The 16,490-nt window shown below is 59.2% G+C and overlaps 1 protein-coding gene across 1 annotated transcript; it reads right to left on the bottom strand.

Annotated features, from left to right (window-relative positions):
- Positions 1-485: 485 nt before the first annotated feature.
- Positions 486-16,205, bottom strand: SART1 (spliceosome associated factor 1, recruiter of U4/U6.U5 tri-snRNP). Its single transcript, XM_059147780.1, has 20 exons — positions 15,828-16,205; positions 13,967-14,024; positions 13,522-13,577; positions 12,830-12,956; positions 12,604-12,709; positions 12,266-12,343; positions 12,057-12,156; positions 11,824-11,966; positions 11,537-11,743; positions 10,510-10,634; positions 10,295-10,428; positions 10,063-10,196; positions 2,969-3,142; positions 2,650-2,760; positions 2,271-2,358; positions 1,856-1,946; positions 1,587-1,722; positions 902-991; positions 673-794; positions 486-569 (listed from the first exon to the last, which is right to left on the bottom strand). The coding sequence occupies exons 1-20, from the start codon at positions 16,138-16,140 to the stop codon at positions 551-553; spliced, it is 2,412 nt and encodes an 803-aa protein (XP_059003763.1). The 5' UTR covers positions 16,141-16,205; the 3' UTR covers positions 486-550.
- Positions 16,206-16,490: the final 285 nt, after the last annotated feature.

The raw sequence follows: 16,490 nt of genomic DNA, 5'->3' as shown, positions 1-16,490 counted from the left end.
GGACCACCCGCCAGGACCCCTCGGACCACCCGCCAGGACCCGTATGACAAAGCTAGGGGTGGTGAGGAGAGGGGGCGGGGAAAATAAACCGACTGGCTTCTTTGGCTGGCTGGGGCCTGGGGCGGGTGGAGGGCTGTCCTAGAGGATCTGGAGGGTTATCTCCCTCTTTTAGTTATCCATGTCCTCAGATGGCCAGGTTGTACTGAGCAGATGCCAGACTCAAAGCCACCTCGGGTCTGGCTCGCCTCTGAGTGACAGGAGAATGAACGAATAAATGAACTCATTTAATCTTCACGGGACTTTCTAGGAAACAGATGTGTTTTGACTATACGAACACAGAATTAAGGCTCAGAGAGGTTCGGTGACTTGCTTGAGGTCACACAGCAAGCAGGGCCCACCTGAGGGCGGTGTGTGGGCGCTCCTCCCGGCACCGCCTGCCCCTCCCTCCTGGGTCTAACCCTGGAATCTGCACCAGGACGAAGGAGGAAAAAATAAGGAGGGAACTTTATTTAATATTAAAGTCAGGGAGGGGAACAGAGGAAGATCAGCTTCACTTGGTGATGGTGTTCCTGCAGAGAGAAGAGCGGCATGAGGCTGGAAACCGCGCAGGCCTTCCCACCCGTTAGGCCCAGCGCTGTCCCCCGTCCCCGCCCGCTGAGCCTCGCCACTCACGCGTTCATGCTCTTGCCGCTGCCACTGAGCACGATATACGGCGTCTTCTGGGCCTTCTGCTTCTCCTGGAGCAAAGCCACCGTGCCCAGCGGGGTGTCGCTGGAGCTCATCTTCTTCAGGAGCTGCAGGAGGAGGGCCGGTCAGCGCAGGGCGGAAGCAGACCCCAGGCCACCAGCCACCCCAGTGCCAGCAGGTGCAGAAGCCGCCCCCCGTGTCCCTGGGCACCCACCGCCTCCTCGTCCAGCTTCTTCATCCGCCGCTCTGTCTTCATCTTGCCTGAGCCTTTCCCGTGGAAGCGGTGGGACAGCTGCCGGAAAGCCTGGGGACACGGGCGGGACCAGTGTTACTACAGCCACCTGTGTCCAGGGGGCAGCGAAGGGGAAGGGACTCACTGACCCGTGCTGGGCTGAGGGGTGGTGGGAAGGCGCTGGGAGAAGGATCATGACCTTGGCACCTTTGAGGGGCTCCCCAGAGTCAGGGAGACAGGTTCTGGGGCTGGATGTGCTGTGACAGGGGCACTCGGGATCCTGAGTGGGACCCGCACCCGGACAGAGGCAGCCAGTGGGCTGGGGCTGGGGGGAGGGCACACCCAGCGGGGGACAGTGCCAGAAGCACGCGGGGCAGGGATGCAGGACAGTGAGCATGACTCAGCCCACGGCCTGGACGTCACCCCCAGAAAGGTGGCCCCCAGGGTAGGTCAGGCCGTAGGGGGGCAGGTGGGCAAAGGAACCGGGCCTGTGACGGGGCCGGCTGGGCCCACCAGAGACGGAACCCGGGGCACCGAGGCGCTGTCACCTCGGCGGCCCCGCCGGCCAGCGGTGGATGGAACCAAGGACCCAGGGCGCAGCTCTGCGTCACCTGGGAAGGCTGAGGCCCCGCGTCTCTGTGACTCAGTCAGCCCCGGCCCCGCTCACCTCCTTGGGTGTGAGCTTCCGGCCGGTCTCGTCCACGTACTCGATCTTCACGTCGGGCTTGTAGCCGTCCTTCTCCTTGAAGTCCTGCGTGAAGCCGCGGTACTCCTCCCGCCGGCTGTACTTGTCGTCGATGGCCCTGGGCCCAGAGATGGGGCGCTCAGGGCCCGCAGCTGCCTGCGCTGCCCCCGAGGGCTCCCCCGGTGGCCCCTCCCGCCACCTGCAGCTCCCCCCCCACACACACCCCCCCCGGCCCGCCCCGCCACACTCACATCTTGTCCTCGATGCAGTACACGGCCGACGGCAGGGACTTGTTGGGGGCCTTGACCCGGGCCACCTTCTGCACCGTGGTCTCCAGCAGCCCTGGGGACAGGCGGCAGTCAGACTCCTGGCCGCTGCCCTCAGCGGGGGCTCTTGCCAGCCTCACTCCCAGTCTCACGGCCCCTCCCGCCTCCACGACCCCGTTCCCGCCCCCCTACCCCCCCAACCCGGCCACCACACCGCGACCTGAAGGGCAAAGCCGTCACCAACGGGGTGACATGGAGCACAAAGGTCAGATGCGGCTATGACCACCGCAGGGCTGGGTGCACAGGCTCAGCTCCTGGGCCCCGGGGGAGCAGCCCACAGTCCTGGGGGTGCGGCGGGAGCGGCCTGGCCCCCGCCCTGCCGATGCCGGCAGCCCCTCACCTTTGTTCTGACACAGCAGCAGGGCGGCCGCCAACCCTCTGTTCACGATGGGCTCCTCGTCCAGGATGGTGGTGGACGAGGCAGAGAACTGGGGCGAGGCACACGGGGAGGAAGAAGGTCAGTGGCCGCGTGGGCTCGTCTCGCCCCCTCCGCCCCCTCGCGCCCGGCACACACAGCCGCGGGCCTTCCCGGGACCGGGCACTAGGCCAGACTCCTCGCCGCCCCACCGAGCTCTGCAGACCCCCACCCGGCGTGGGACAGCCAGCCCCGCGGTCACGGCCCCCCCAGCAAGGAAGGGGCAGGGCCGGGCGGGAGCGCGGTGCGCAGCCGAGCTGTCCTGCTCTCCCCCCCCTCCCGCCCCCGCCGCCGCGCCCCTCACGTCCTGCTGCTGCTTCTCCTCGTCTAGGTTGACGGTGCTCCAGCCGATGTTCTCCTCCCCGTCCGACTCCGAGCCCCCGTTGGCCGAGCGCTCCTCGTCCCGTTCAAAGTCCTGGGGGTCAGGGACCAGGGTCAGCCCAGGGAGCCTCCGCGCCCGCCGCAGCCGGCCTGACCTGCCGGGGCCCCGAGGCTTGAGACCAGTTATGGAGAAGCTGACCAGGACCTGACTGGCAGGGGGGGACCCGAAGCACGAGCAGAGGGGAGCGAGAGAGAAGGGGAAGGGGGGGGGGCAGGGAGAGGCAGGCCGTCCGAGGACCCACCATGAGCTCCTCCTGCTCCTCCCGGTTGCCCGCCAGCCCGTAGGTGGGGATCTCGCCCAAGGTGCGGCAGAACTCGGACGTGGCATTGAACACGATGGCCCCCTTCCGCTCCGGGTCCTCGTCTTCCTCCCAGCCCCGCTGGCGGGACTCCAGCTTCTTCACAATCTCCACCACCTGGGGGAGGGAGCAGCTGTGGGCAAACCCAGAAGTTTCTGGCGAGGTGCCATCGAGACCCAGAAACCCCAAGTCCTCCCCCGACGGCAGGAAGACAAGCCCTCCGACGGCCGCCCGCTTCCCGCCGCCCAGCCCCGCTCACTCTGCAGGTACACCCACCGCAGGCCTCGGCTCCAAAGCCGTCAGTGGCTTCCTGCCGCCCTTTAATCTCCAAATGCCACCTGGCCCTTCTCCAAAGCCCCAGAGCCTCACGTCTTCCTCGGGGACCGGGGCCGGGGCACACTGCGGCCTCTTGTCGGCCCGCAGCCACCCTCCCTTCACCGCCACCAACACCCGTTTCAGGACTCAAGGTAAGCTGCTTCCAGAAGCCTGCCCTGGGGCCACAGGGCGGGGAGAATCTGCCTGCGCAGCTCCCACAGGCTTCCAGCACCCGCCACACCTCTGCCCTGCTCCTCCGGCCCAGCGGCGTGGCCCCCCACGACTGTCCCCGCTGTCCCCTCGACTGCACTGTTCCCTGGGCGCGCAGGACTGCCCAGGCTCGCTGCTCCCTCCGCCCCGCTGTCTCACTGCTGTCCGACAGCAAGCTCCTCAGAGAAGTTTCCAGTCACCACAGCCGCTCAGCGCCGCTTCCTTCCATGTTATTACGTTACGTGTATGTTTTTAGCGAGCGGCATCATAAACATAGAAGGGTTCTAGCAGCGCACGTGTGTTATTAAGGACGGTGACAGCCACACACACCCAGGCACGCACCGCCCAGTCCGAGGAACGCGGCCCGCACTCCTTCAAGCCTCACGGTCTCCTCTTCCCTTATCCGTGGTCACGATTCACTGGCTACTCCTCTGTTCTTTCCACATAAAGTCCTATCCAGCAACAGGGTATTATTTTGTTGTGCATTTTAAAAACATTATATATCTGAATCTGAATCCCCTACGATGTGATGTAAATATAAACATATACGTATATGTATAAAACAGACACACACACACACACACACACGTGCGGCTGGGTGGCTCGGTTGGTAAAGCGTCTGCCTTCAGCTCAGGTCGTGATCCCTGCGTCCTAGGGTCGAGTCCCATACGGTGGCGGAGTGGGGTGGGGGGTGGGGGGGTCCCTGCTCAGCAGGGAGCCTGCTTCTCCCTCTCCCTCTGCCTCTCCCCCCGGCTCATGCTCGCTCTCTAGCTGGCGTGCTCCCTCAAATAAATTACATCTTTCAAAAGAAGAAAAATCTATTTTCTAAAATCCATCTTGACCCGAGTGGCTGCACTTCTTAGCTTTTCACTACGGAACAACATTCCATGACAGGAACGTGTCCTCACCTAGTTCCCCCCGCACGCTGCAGACCTACTTCCCACCATCACAGCCAAGGTGAACACAAGCCATCGGATGCCTGTGTCCCCCAGCCCGCGGGCAGGTGTGTGTCCGCCGTACCCACACGGGAGTGGGCGTGCTAGGCCGGAGGGCAGGTGCACTTGCTGCTCCAAGAATACTTCCGACGCCTTCCTGAGCTCATCAGACCCCTCCGTGCTGCAAAGTGCACGTGAGAATTCTGGCCGCTCCGAATCCTGACACTTGTTATCGCCAGACTTTGACGTTCTTGTCCAGTGACGTGGGTATGACCTGGTCCGTCACTGACCTGCTGGCTCTTCCCTGACCATTCACAAAGCCGGGCCTCACTGGGGGGTGGTCTGTTCTATTTTGTTGGTTGTTTGTTTTAAAGATTTATTTATTTATTTGACAGAGATCACAAGTAGGCAGAGAGGCAGGCAGAGAGTGAGGAAGGGAAGCAGGCTCCCCACTGAGTGGAGAACCCGATACGGGGCTCCATCCCAGGACCCTGAGACCATGACCTGAGCTGAAAGCAGAGGCTCAACCCACTGAGCCACCCAGGTGCCCCTGTTTTGCTTTTTTAAAGAGCGCGTGTGCACGAGAGGGGCTGGGGGTAGGTGGGGGAGGGTAAAGCAGAGGCAGAGAGGATCTCGAGCAGATTCCACGCCCGACTTGGGGCTCCATCTCACAGCACTGAAATCACGACCTGAGCTGAAATCAAGAGTCAGACACTACCACTGAGCCACCCCGGTGCCCCCTCATGGGCTATTTTATGGACCATCTACCCTGCCACTTCTGTGAACGGCCCATTGAGGTCTACTGCCCTTTTTCTGTTTTGCCAATTTTGGTTGTTCGGATATTCTTGGCACCAACCCACTGATAATTCTATACATGTGGGCAAATGTCTTCTTTTTTTTTTTTTAAGATTTTATTTATTTGTCAGAGAGAGCGAGCGAGAGCAAGCACAGGCAGACAGAGTGGAAGGCAGAGTCAGAGGGAGAAGCAGGCTCCCTGCGGAACAAGGAGCCCGATGTGGGACTCGATCCCAGGACGCTGGGATCATGACCTGAGCCGAAGGCAGCTGCTTAACCAACTGAGCCACCCAGGCGTCCCGGGCAAATGTCTTCTTATGATGACTTTTTAAAAAAACTGAAGTTCTTGGGGCGCCTGGGTGGCTCAGTGGACTAAAGCCTCTGCCTTCGGCTCAGGTCATGATCCCAGGGTCCTGGGATCGAGCCCCATATCGGGCTCTCTGCTTGGCAGGGAGCCTGCTTCCTCCCCCCCTCTCTCTCTGCCTGCCTCTCTGCCTACTTGTGATCTCTGTCAAATAAATAAATAAAATCTTTAAAAAATAAAATTAAAAAACAAAAAACCAAAAACTAAAGTTCTTAATTTCTCAGTAGTTATTGGTTTTCTTCCTCATGGTTTATGCTTTACTTTCAGAACTTAAAAAATTTTTCACTTGAAATAATCCAGTCACAAAAAAAACCTTCTGTGATTGCCCTTATAGGCTGTCCCTAGAGGGGACTTTCTGTCCCAGGGACAGAAGTAGGACAGTGGTGGCCAGCGAGGGGGGGGGGGGGGGACTGGAGCCAGTGTTTAATGGGGACGGAGTTTCAGCAGTTTCAGCTTTTCGAGAGAAGAAGAGCTCTGGGGGTGGCTGTGGGGATGGGTGCACAGCAGCGGGGGCGCATTTAACCCTTCAGGGGAATCAGACGTTTAAAAATAGCGAAGACGGTCAATTCTTTGTTCTGTGTATTGTAATAAAATTTGCAAAGAGAAAAAAATCTTTCTCTGCCACAAAGTCACAAACATCATTTCCTTAACCTTGTTCTGGAACATTAATTTGTGACTTTTCAGTTCTTAATCTATCTGTAAGTACATCTTGTGTGAAGTACAAACCCAATTTCACTTTTTTCCAAATGGGTAAGTGACTGTCCAGAAAGCACTTGCTGAACCGAGCGCCCATGCCCGCCGGCGCAGCAGCTCTCCTACTCAGGAGTCCGTGCCTGGGCCTTCTACTCAGTCTCGGCTCTGTCAGTCCACCCTTAGGCCACTATTTTACCACCTCAATTACCACAACGACCTCAAGTGAGATCTGTCCGAGCAAAGCCCACCACTTTGTTATTGAAAGCATCTTGGATATTTTTGGCCCTTTGGTCTTCCAAGTGAATTCAAGAATTAGCTTTTCAGGTTCCACAAAAATCCTTTTGGGAATTTTCACTGGAATTTAATCTCTTTACTGAGTCCTAGCCGCAGACATGGACATTATGGACTGAACTGTGTCCTCCCAAAATCTGTATGTTGAAACGTTGCCTCCAGTGTGACTGTACTTGGAGACGAGCCTTTAAGAAGATGATTAAGATCAAAGGCGGTCATAAGGACAGAGCCCTAATCCAGAAGGTTGGTGTCCTCATAAGAGAAAGGGACACTGAAGGCTGCAGGCACTCAAGGGAAAGGCCAAGAGAGGACAGAGCAGGAAGACGGCCGCCCGCAAGCCTCAGGAGAAACCAAACCTACCAACGCCTTGATCTTGAACTTCCCGACTCCAGAACTCTGAGAACTAAACTTCTGTTGCTTAAGCCACCCAGTCTGTGGCATTGTGTCACGGCGGCCCTAGCTGCCTAACACGGCAGTCTTGTTTCTTTATGTCTTCTTCATGGTCTTTGAAAAATGGACTGCAATTCTCCCCATACAGATCTCGCACGTCATATACTCCTTTTAATTTTGTTGCAATCATTAATTTAATCCTTTAATTTTGTAGCAAGTTTATCTCCTTCCTGTTTTGCTTTGATAGCTTTACCCATAAGACTTCCCCATCCCTACTGCTTTCGTGAACGTGATCTTTTTCAAAATTATACTTTCTACCTCTTCCTGGTGTACAGAAACACCACCGGTTCCCGCCTGGTAATCTTGTCCCCAGCGGCCCTGCTAGAGCCGGCGTGGTCTGATCGTCACTTCCCACCACGCCCCAGAGGCCACTTCAGATGAGGGCATCAGTGACTACCATGGTGCCTGATCCAAATTCTCCGGGACACGTGTCACAGATGCTTACTTGCTTCCTCGCAAGAGCCTCTTGTCATGGGACTCCCAGGGTGACACCCTGTCCTCTGCTGTCCTCACACGCTCTCCGTCTCCAGCTCTTTTCCTTTGTCCACACTCACTGTCCCGGTGACTCCAGCCCATCCTGTGGCTTTAACTCCGGTCCACGCGCTTACTGACATCCGCCAGTACCTCTAGTCTCAGCCTCTCCCTTAAAGTCCAAACTCACACATCCAACTGCCTGTTCTGTATAATCACTGCTACTAAAAAAGCATCTTAAGGGGCACCTGGGTGGCTCAGTGGGTTAAAGCCTCTGCCTTGGGCTCAGGTCATAATCCAAGGGTCCTGGGATCGAGCCCTGCATCAGGCTCTCTGCTTAGCAGGGAGCCTGCTTCCTCTTCTCTCCCTGCCAGCTTCTCTGCCTACTTGTAATCTCTGTCAAATAAACAAAATCTTGGAAAAAAAAAAAAAAAAAGCACCTTGAACTTAACCCAAACCGAATGCTTGGTTAGTTCCCCCAACCTGCTCCTCCCTGAGCTCGTCCATCTCAGGAGCAGACCTGCCTGTTCCTCACCTCAGCAAACGGACCGCTGTTCAAGTCGGAACGTTCGGGAACCATCCCGAACTTCTCGTACCCACGCACAACCTCACACACGACGCACTGACACACACTGTTGGTTCTACACTCCAAATGCATTCCAGACCCGGCCACTTCCCCGTCTCGACGCCTATCACCACAGTTGACCGTCACTCCAACTGGAGGACGACAACAGCCTTCCCTGGCCTTCCTCAGAGACCGAGCTCCGCCTGCCAAGCCCACTGCAACGGCAAGCGTCGGCCCGACGTGGCCTGTGACCGGCTCCTTCCCCATCACTCTCCCTGCAGCTCCGGCCACGTCAGCCACGCAGGCCTCCTCCACCTTCCTGAGCCAGCATGGTGGCTCCCGCCTCGGGGCCTCAGGGGCCAAGCGCTCCCTCATCTCGGAACTGGGCCCTTCCATGGCTCTGAGGCTCACTTCATCTGATGTCAACTGTCACCTCCTCAGGGAGGCCCACCCTGACCAGCTGACTTAAAGCGAGCGCACGCCTTCGCTCCTCCTCTCCGCACTACCCTCCTCCGGTTCCTGCTCCCGCTGGTTCTCCCACCCGACCTCGTCTTTGTCTTTCACGTCCCCTCAGGAGAATGAAAGTTCCATGAGGAAGGACTTCTGCGCTCTCGGCTACGGCGCCCATCTCTGACCCGCTTTAAGGCCGGGGCAGACGGCGCGTGGCCCAGCACCAGCTGTCCTGGCTCGCAGCCGGGCCCGCTCACCGAGTGACCCCACTGCTGCTGCTGCTGTGACGGTAGAGCGGCCAAGACCCGGGGGGGCCGACTCCTCTGACGGCCCGTCATCTGCCCGCGCCCGCCCCAAGGGACTGTCCCAAGTGGCTGCCCCAGTGTCCTCCTGGACTCGGTCTTGCGGACTCCACCGTGCCAAATCGGGCCTGCCTCTCAGGAGTTAGAGGACTCCCTACGCCCCTCCTTACAAGCCCTTCTCGGCTTCTGCGCCGCCTTGACCTCGGGGACTGCTGTTTCTCCGCCACCTCTGCAGAAGCCCCCGCCACTCGACCCCACGGCTCCAGGGCTCCCTGCTCCCACGTCTCGCTCTCCCAGTGTTGGTGGGGGGGATGACGAGCACGGACCGTGGAGTCAGGCTGTTCAGACCCCAGCTCTGCCCCTTCCCAGCCACGTAACCCTGGTCCCACTTGCCTAAGGCCTCTGTGCCTCAGTTTCCTCCTCTGTAAAACGGAGGAAGCAGAACCTTTCTCCCAGGTGCTGCTCTGAGCATGAACGAGGTGGCCCACAAGGCACGCAGGTAGGGCCCGGCTCCGGCGGGCGCCCGCCGCAAGAATCATGACCACAAGACCCCACCGGCCTCTGCTTCCCTCACACCACCAGGCCACCCCTCCCAGGACACCTGCCGTCTCCGCTGCCCACATGCGTGGGCTGCCCGCCCACCTGCACCCCGAATCTCTGCGAGGTCGGCTCCTCAGTGTTATTTAAGTCTCAGGTCAAAGGTTGCAAGGTCTCCCCGGAATGGCGGACGCAGGCCAGCCCTCCAGCCACCTGCTCGGCCTTCCCACGGCCGGGCTGCAGGATCCAGGCACCATTCGGAGTGCGGCGTGTGCACGTGTGCACCTGTCACCCACTGTCCAGCTGTCCTGCCGTCCCGCCCTCTGGCCGCAGCTAGAGAGGAGCACAGGGCCCCTCGCTGGCCGGCTCACCAGGGACTCCCGCGGCCCTGGGACAGGGCGCTCTCGCAGCAGGCGTGCCACACCCAGCCACGGAAAGGAAGAAGGCAGCCAAGGCTCCAACTCTAAAATATCTTAGAGCAAAAATACTGCTTGAACTTAAACAGATCCACTAACAGCACAGCATTAAACAAAAATGATGATCCAGACTGGAATGCAGGCGCCACGCTCGGGGGACAGGTCACCAGAGACGTGCCTGTCCCGAAGGCCCCGGGGAGGCCCGCACGCACCCGCCCCGGCCCGGCCCGCCGCGGCCCTCACCTTCTCACCGCTGTCTCGCAGCTGCTGCAGCTGCCGCAGGCGGCGCCCCTTCTCCAGCTGCTTCTGCAGCTCCAGCTCCGCCTCATCCTCCTCCAGCACCTCCGGGGACCCGGATTGCGGCGCTCCAGCCTCCTCTGGAGGAAACACGGGGGACCCCTGCTCGGATCGCCTCCTTGCCCCGGGGCGCTCAGCCCGGCCCCCGCTGCCCATCCTCGGCTGCCCGGACCCTCACCGTCATCGCTGATGTCCATGTTCTCCACGCGGGTGTCATCGGACTGCGGGGGCTGAGGAGCCGGCTCCTTCTCTTCTTCCTCGGGGTTCTCCTCGTCTGCCTCGGGCACTCGGCGCCGGCCTCGGCCCCGCAGTCTGCGGAAAGGGGCCTCTCCCGTGAGCGCGGGCCCCTAGGCCAGTCCATCCCCGGCACCGTAACCCTGTTTCCAAGCCCACCTGGAACCGAAGTCCCCATCCTGAGTCTGGTCTCCCAGAGGCAGCAAGTCATCGGCCCGCACGACCACCTCCTTCTCTTTTTTGCGGATCTTCTTCACCCTCCGTTTGGTCTTTTTAAAGGTCACCTGAGGGGAGAAAGGAGAGATGAGACTTGAACTGGGAAAGTAGGCCCCCACAAGCCCCCAAGAATGAAGACTTTAAAAATTTTTTTTTCACTGAAGGTGGGGGAGGGAGGGACAGATGGAGTGGGGGACAGGAAGAGGGAAAGAGAGTCTCTTAGGCAAGCTCCGTGCTGGGCGCAGGTCCCCATCCCACAGCCTTGTGACCAAGACCTGAGCCGAAATTAAGAGCTGGACGCTTAACCGACTGAGCCACCCGGGGACGTGAAGAATGAACGCTTCTCTAGCATTCCTCCAGGCTAGCCTTTAGACACTTGACACACATATACAACGTGTGCAACCGTCCTGATCTCATCCCACTTGTGAGCTGAGAAAAGCCTCAGCACAGAGAGGCTAAGTTCCTTGCCTGAGGTCACCCAGCTCCTAAATGGGAGAGCCAGGATTGTGAACCTTCTCTTCGGGCTCCGGAGTCCTGCTCTTAATCACAAGGCCCAGCAATCTAGCCATGGGTCTACCTCTGTGCTCAGAATCATCCCAAATACGAAATCCACACTCCGCCGTAACATTACCAGCCTGCCACACTGTCACTAGTCCTCACAGCGGCCCTCAAGAGACGGCTCCTGCCACCCCCATTCCAAATCAGGTGCCTCAGGCTCACAGGTAAGGAACTCCCCGGGGCACAAGCTGGCCATGTTGCAGAGCTTGACTCAAGCTCAGAACCATCCGTCCCAGCGTGTGGTCACTGTCCCCGCACAGCACCTCCTCACGGCTGCCACACACCGCAGACCACGAGGGCCAAGCCCCCACACTCGCCCTTCCTCTGTAGCGCCCCCGAGCTGCACGTGACCCCAGAGAGGGAGGAATCCCCACCCCAATTACGAGGTGTGGGTGCAGGCCACGGGTCTCACCATCTCCTCGGGCGTGAGGTACTCGGAGGCCAGCCGGGGCCCCACAGTGCTCAGGGACTGGGCCTGCAGCCGCAGCTTCGCCCGGATCTCCTCCAGCTCCCGCTCCCGCAGGCCATCAGCAGTGCCGCCCTGCTCCAAGCGGAACGAGTGTGGCCGCTCGCCCTCGAGCTCCTCGTCATACTTGGACAGGATAGAACGGGGTTTTTGCTGCAAAACAACAGGTACTGGTTGGGACCCAGCCTGGCTCCTGAAAAACCACAGAGCCCCCATCCCGCTGCCCTGCCTGCCTGTGCCAAGTCATCCACGCTCTCGTCCTCTGCGTAGGGCAGGTAGTCGGGCTTCTTCTTCCGGAGCTCCACGTTCTTCTCTGCCCGCTCTTTGTCTAAGAGGTTCACGTTCACCAGCACATCCTCCTCCTCCTGCAGCACACCTGCGGACAGGGCAGGAGCGGTGGCCCTTCCAGCTTGCCCTTGACGCAGCAGCGCCCCCGTCCCCCACTGGAATTCGCAGCTCAACCCACCTTTGTCCTTGAGGGTGAGGATCAGAGTCTCCCCTTCTCGGAAGGAATCGATAGCATGTTCCACGGTGAGGCCCTGTAGGTCCCGGGCACTGTACAGGTCCTACAGGGGAGGGGACCGTCCAGCCAAGTCAGGAGCCCTGACCCGCCCAGCCCCAGGATCCCAGCACCCAGGACAGCGCTCCCGGCCCCCGCCACCACTGCAGCCTCACCTGCCGCCTCTGCCCAAACTCCTCCTCCACCAGGGTGCTGACACCGAACTCCTGGTCCATCTCCTCCAGCAGTTTGGCCTGTGGGATGAGAAGGGGGTGACCTATGACCTCATGCCATTCAGCATCACTGGAAGACACGTGGGGCTTTACCAAGTGGGAGCACAAAAAGGGAAGGAAGGCCCTATGGGCCAGCTGCTAAGAATCCAGAGCAGAAGCCAACGACCACAGACCTCCGACCTCTCTGGGCCTGGTCCCCTCCCAAGGACAGGTCTCCGGCCCCACCAGCCAGCCAGGTTACAAAGCACTAAGCGAGCACCCTGAGCTGCCCAGGCGCTCACCCTCTTCTCTGCCAAGTCCTTCTCCTTCTGCAGCTGCCGGCTCCGCTCGATCCAGGCTGCGGTGTCATCCAGCCAGGGGTCGTCCTCCCCCAGCGTCTTTATCTTTCTGAAGAGAGGAGAAAGTGGTCTTCTGGGAGCCCCACTCCTGTTCCCTGCACCCGACTCCAGAGCTCCTGGGCGGCCTCCTCAGGGCCTTCCCTTTGCCCGCCCTGCTGACCCCCCTCACCCCAGCTTTTGGTTCAGGAGACGCTTTTCTTTGGCAGCCGCCAGCTTCTCCCGTAGCTCTTCTCGCTGTCTCAAGGCCATGGGGTTGATGACATCGGCTGCCACGGGCTCCTCCTTGGTGCCCGCCTCTGGAAGGGGGGCCCAGACGTGAGGCTATGCCTGCCCATGGCTGGTGGGGAGAGGAGGGAGCCACTCACCCTGCCCCTTTCCAGCTCAGGGGGCCAGAAGGGGCCGGGTGGGGGGGGGGGGCGAATCCTTCACGTCCCTCCTCCCACTTCAGCCCACATTTCCATGTCACCCCACACCGCATGATGGGATCCTCCGCGGCTTACAAGCCCCCACCCCCCCGCCACAATCACGCTTTAAGAAAGAAACAAACCCAACACCTGCACAGCCCAGATCGGTCTGCGGCACCTGTGCACGTGTCTCAGCCTGGCTAATGCGGAGCAAGCACATGGCACCAGCCATCTGAACTTAAGAGAATCCCTATTCCCAGCCCCCCATCACGACTGCAAGGAAAGGCCTCCTGCCCACCAGCAAGTATACGTACGTGTACACACACACACACACACACAGCAACTACATGGTGCTGAACCTGAGCCATAACCCCACCCTCCTCAAAGGCCCCTTCAGATGGTCTTTCGCCTCCACCCAAAGGCCCTCCCTCAGCCCCATCCACCGCCCCACACTCACCCTTCTTGACGGCATTGACCTCCAAGGGTTTCAGCCCCAACTTTGCCCGGAGTTTACTGAGGACAAGAAATAAGAGCGTTAAGAGCTGTCAACGAAATAGGGACATCAAAGGCATTTCTGGACAGACACGGGGTGAAACCAGGATGGAAATGAGAGGTCCTGAGGGCCCCCAAAGCAGAGACTGACCCAGGCAGCCTAGGACGTTGGGATGGACACTGGCCTCCAAATCAGGGAACATAGGCGCCGGCCCGGCCGGCCCCTCATCAGCAGAAGGCCAGATTTCTGCTTGGCTCTTGGCGTCCTCTTCTGTAACTCAAATGGTAACGCTCCAATTCCAATGAGAATGCTTTGGTGGGTGAAAGACACCCCCCGCCCCCGGGAAAGCTGCCCCAGAAGCCCTGTGTCTCAGAATATAAAAGCAGAACATGAGCGAGACCCAACTTACTTGGTCTCCTCGATGCTGAGTGACGAGGCATCTCCCGAGCTAGGTTTGGAGCTGGCGGCTGGAACAAGAAGCGGGACTCAGGAGCCGCACGGAGGGCCAGCGGGCGGCATCTCTGGCTCTGGCTGCAGGCACCCCCTCACCAGCTCCTGGGCCTTACTGGGACACCCGAACACAGCAGTCCTGCCCCACCCAAGCAGCTCCTCCTACCTCAGTCCTAGTCTCTTGAGACCCCAACTCTCTATGTAACCTTCCTCTCCTGAGCCAAAAGGTCCAACCTTGCTGCATCCTTCACCACGGCCTCCGCTCCACTTCCGTACACTCCATTTTCAGCCTGCACTGCCCTCCTTGGCCTAGCTCTGATCGACAAGCTGTCCAAACGCAGAGAACAAATGCCACCTCCTTCTTGAACTCCTGCTCAATTACTGATCAGAATGAACGGCTCTCCCCTGAGTGCCACAGCCCCCATCACTCACTTCCGGGTCTGTTTCCCCCCACAGGTCGGCGACTGTGTTAGGAGCATGACTGTGTCCTCTGTGCAGTACATCCAGTCAAGAAATACATTTATTGGTCCCTGATTTGTGATGGATGTTGAGGATGCTGAGATAAAGCAGCATTTCAGACCTCCGCTACCCACATCACGATCAGTGAATACTTCACGAAATGCCACAGACAGAGGCAGAACACCATCAGGTGTTCCCCTACCCAGCTGCCACCAGGGGTTCATCCTTCCTGCTTCCCTGCCCCACAACCTACCTCCTCCCCTACAGCTCATCTGGACGCTGTGTCCCAACCTCTCCAGGCTCTCTCCAAGGTCACCAGTCTTATTTCTAAATCCAGTGGATTCTTTTCTGCCTGATTTTCCTTCATTTTCTGTGGCGTGTGACACCATGAATTACTCCTTCTTTATCTCTGTTCCCAAACACCCCATGATACAAGATTCTGCGATTCCCTGCCTTTCTGGATACTAAACCACCAAGCATTTTTGTAGCATCGTGCTCCAACTACTACTAAAATGTTGGCATTTCTTAGGTTCTACTGGCCACTCCTCACTCTCTCGGTGCACTTCATTTGCCACCTAAACACCCACGACTTCCACACGGATCTATCCAGCCCCAACTCTGTGCCATCAAATGCAACATTCTCCAAAACTGAACTCTTTCCCCTCAAAAGTCCCCTTCTCTCCCAAAGTCCTCAAGGCCAACAGACAACACAACCACCCACCCAGTTGCTCAACCCAAAATTTAAGGATGTCCTTAAATTTAAATCATGTCCTTCTTCCCACCCTCATCCAAGTGTTAAGCTCTCTAAATTCCCCCTTCAAAACAGTTCAGTCTGTTTAGGTCTCCCCACCCCACTGCTACTGCCTGGCTGCAAGCCGCTATCAGCCCTCATGAGACCTCCAGTCTTGACTCCTCTTGAGCTGATTCTCAATACAGTGATTTTTGCACAATACAATCAACTCATTCCTCAGTTCAAATCCATGGCTCCCTGCTACCCTCGAGACAAAATTCCAATGTCTATAGGTCCTTTGTGGTCGGAACTGTTTCATAACTCTCCTATGAACCCTACACGATCTGCCCAATACCAGGTTTCTTTTTGGTTCTGCACATGCTAGTACAACTTCATTCATTCACTCAATATTTATTGAGGGCCGCGATGTGCCAATTTTGAGAAAACAGAAAATCTCTGCCCTCGCGGAGCTTAGTAGACGAAGACAACCTTTAATCCCCAATAACCGTAGGAACACTCTTTAATGCGGGGGTGTCTCGGCGGGCTGAACACCCAGGCCAGCCCGCCCGCTCTGGGACCCCCCGGGGCCCCCGCTCGCAGCCCGCCCCGCCACCCAGGCCCCGCCCCTCACCGGCCTCGTAGCCGTCATCGCGCTTCTCTCTCTTCACGCGCCGCTCCGAAGGTTCTGCTTGGCTGCGCTCCCGCCCGTGCGCGCCGCTGCGGGCCTCAGCTTCGGCCCCCCGCCGCCCGCCCCCGCGCTCGCCCCCACGCTCCCGGCTCCGCTTTCGACGTTCGCCGCCGCTGCTGCCGCCGCCGCCGCTCCGGTGCTTGTGTTTTTTGTGCTCCCGGTGCCGCGGCGGCTGCTCGGTGGCGCCTCCAGTGCTGGCCGCCGCCGTCGTCCCGGACGCCTCCTTCTCCCCGCGGTGCTTCTTTGACGACCCCATGGTGGTACGTCCGCCCCGAGCCCGGCCGCCGCCGAGCCCCGACGACGCAAAATGAGAACACTTCCGGGTCGCCCGGCAGCGGCTGTCGTGTTGCCGGAAACCAAGAGTGGCGGCTTCCGTCGTTCTCCTCGGAGCCTGCCCCAAAGGCTCATGGGAAGGCCGGGGTCGGGACCCAACTGCGCAGTTGCGGCCGTCTAGGTCTAGGCGGCGGTCTTTAAGCGGGCAGCGTGACTGCGCATGCGCCCCTGGGGGGCGCGTGGACGCCGTATCAGAGTTGCAGGTCTCTCAATTATAAGTTCTTAAAGCCAGCAACCTGGAAGCTGGAAGCGTCCTGGCGGCGGGACGCTCCA

This window comes from Mustela lutreola, chromosome 1 (genome assembly GCF_030435805.1).
Source record: "Mustela lutreola isolate mMusLut2 chromosome 1, mMusLut2.pri, whole genome shotgun sequence".
Taxonomy (NCBI): domain Eukaryota; kingdom Metazoa; phylum Chordata; class Mammalia; order Carnivora; family Mustelidae; genus Mustela; species Mustela lutreola.
This window is presented reverse-complemented; position numbering and strand designations above follow the sequence as displayed.

Excerpts from the sequence above, each read along its gene's own strand:
- SART1 (XM_059147780.1), bottom strand. The coding sequence starts at position 16,140 with ATGGGGTCGTCAAAGAAGCACCGCGGGGAGAAGGAGGCGTCCGGGACG. Across the intron at positions 12,344-12,603 it reads AGGACTTGGCAGAGAAGAGG|GCCAAACTGCTGGAGGAGAT; the intron begins GTGAGCGCCTGG and ends CTCATCCCACAG. Across the intron at positions 11,744-11,823 it reads GCGTGGATGACTTGGCACAG|CAAAAACCCCGTTCTATCCT; the intron begins GCAGGCAGGGCA and ends GTTGTTTTGCAG.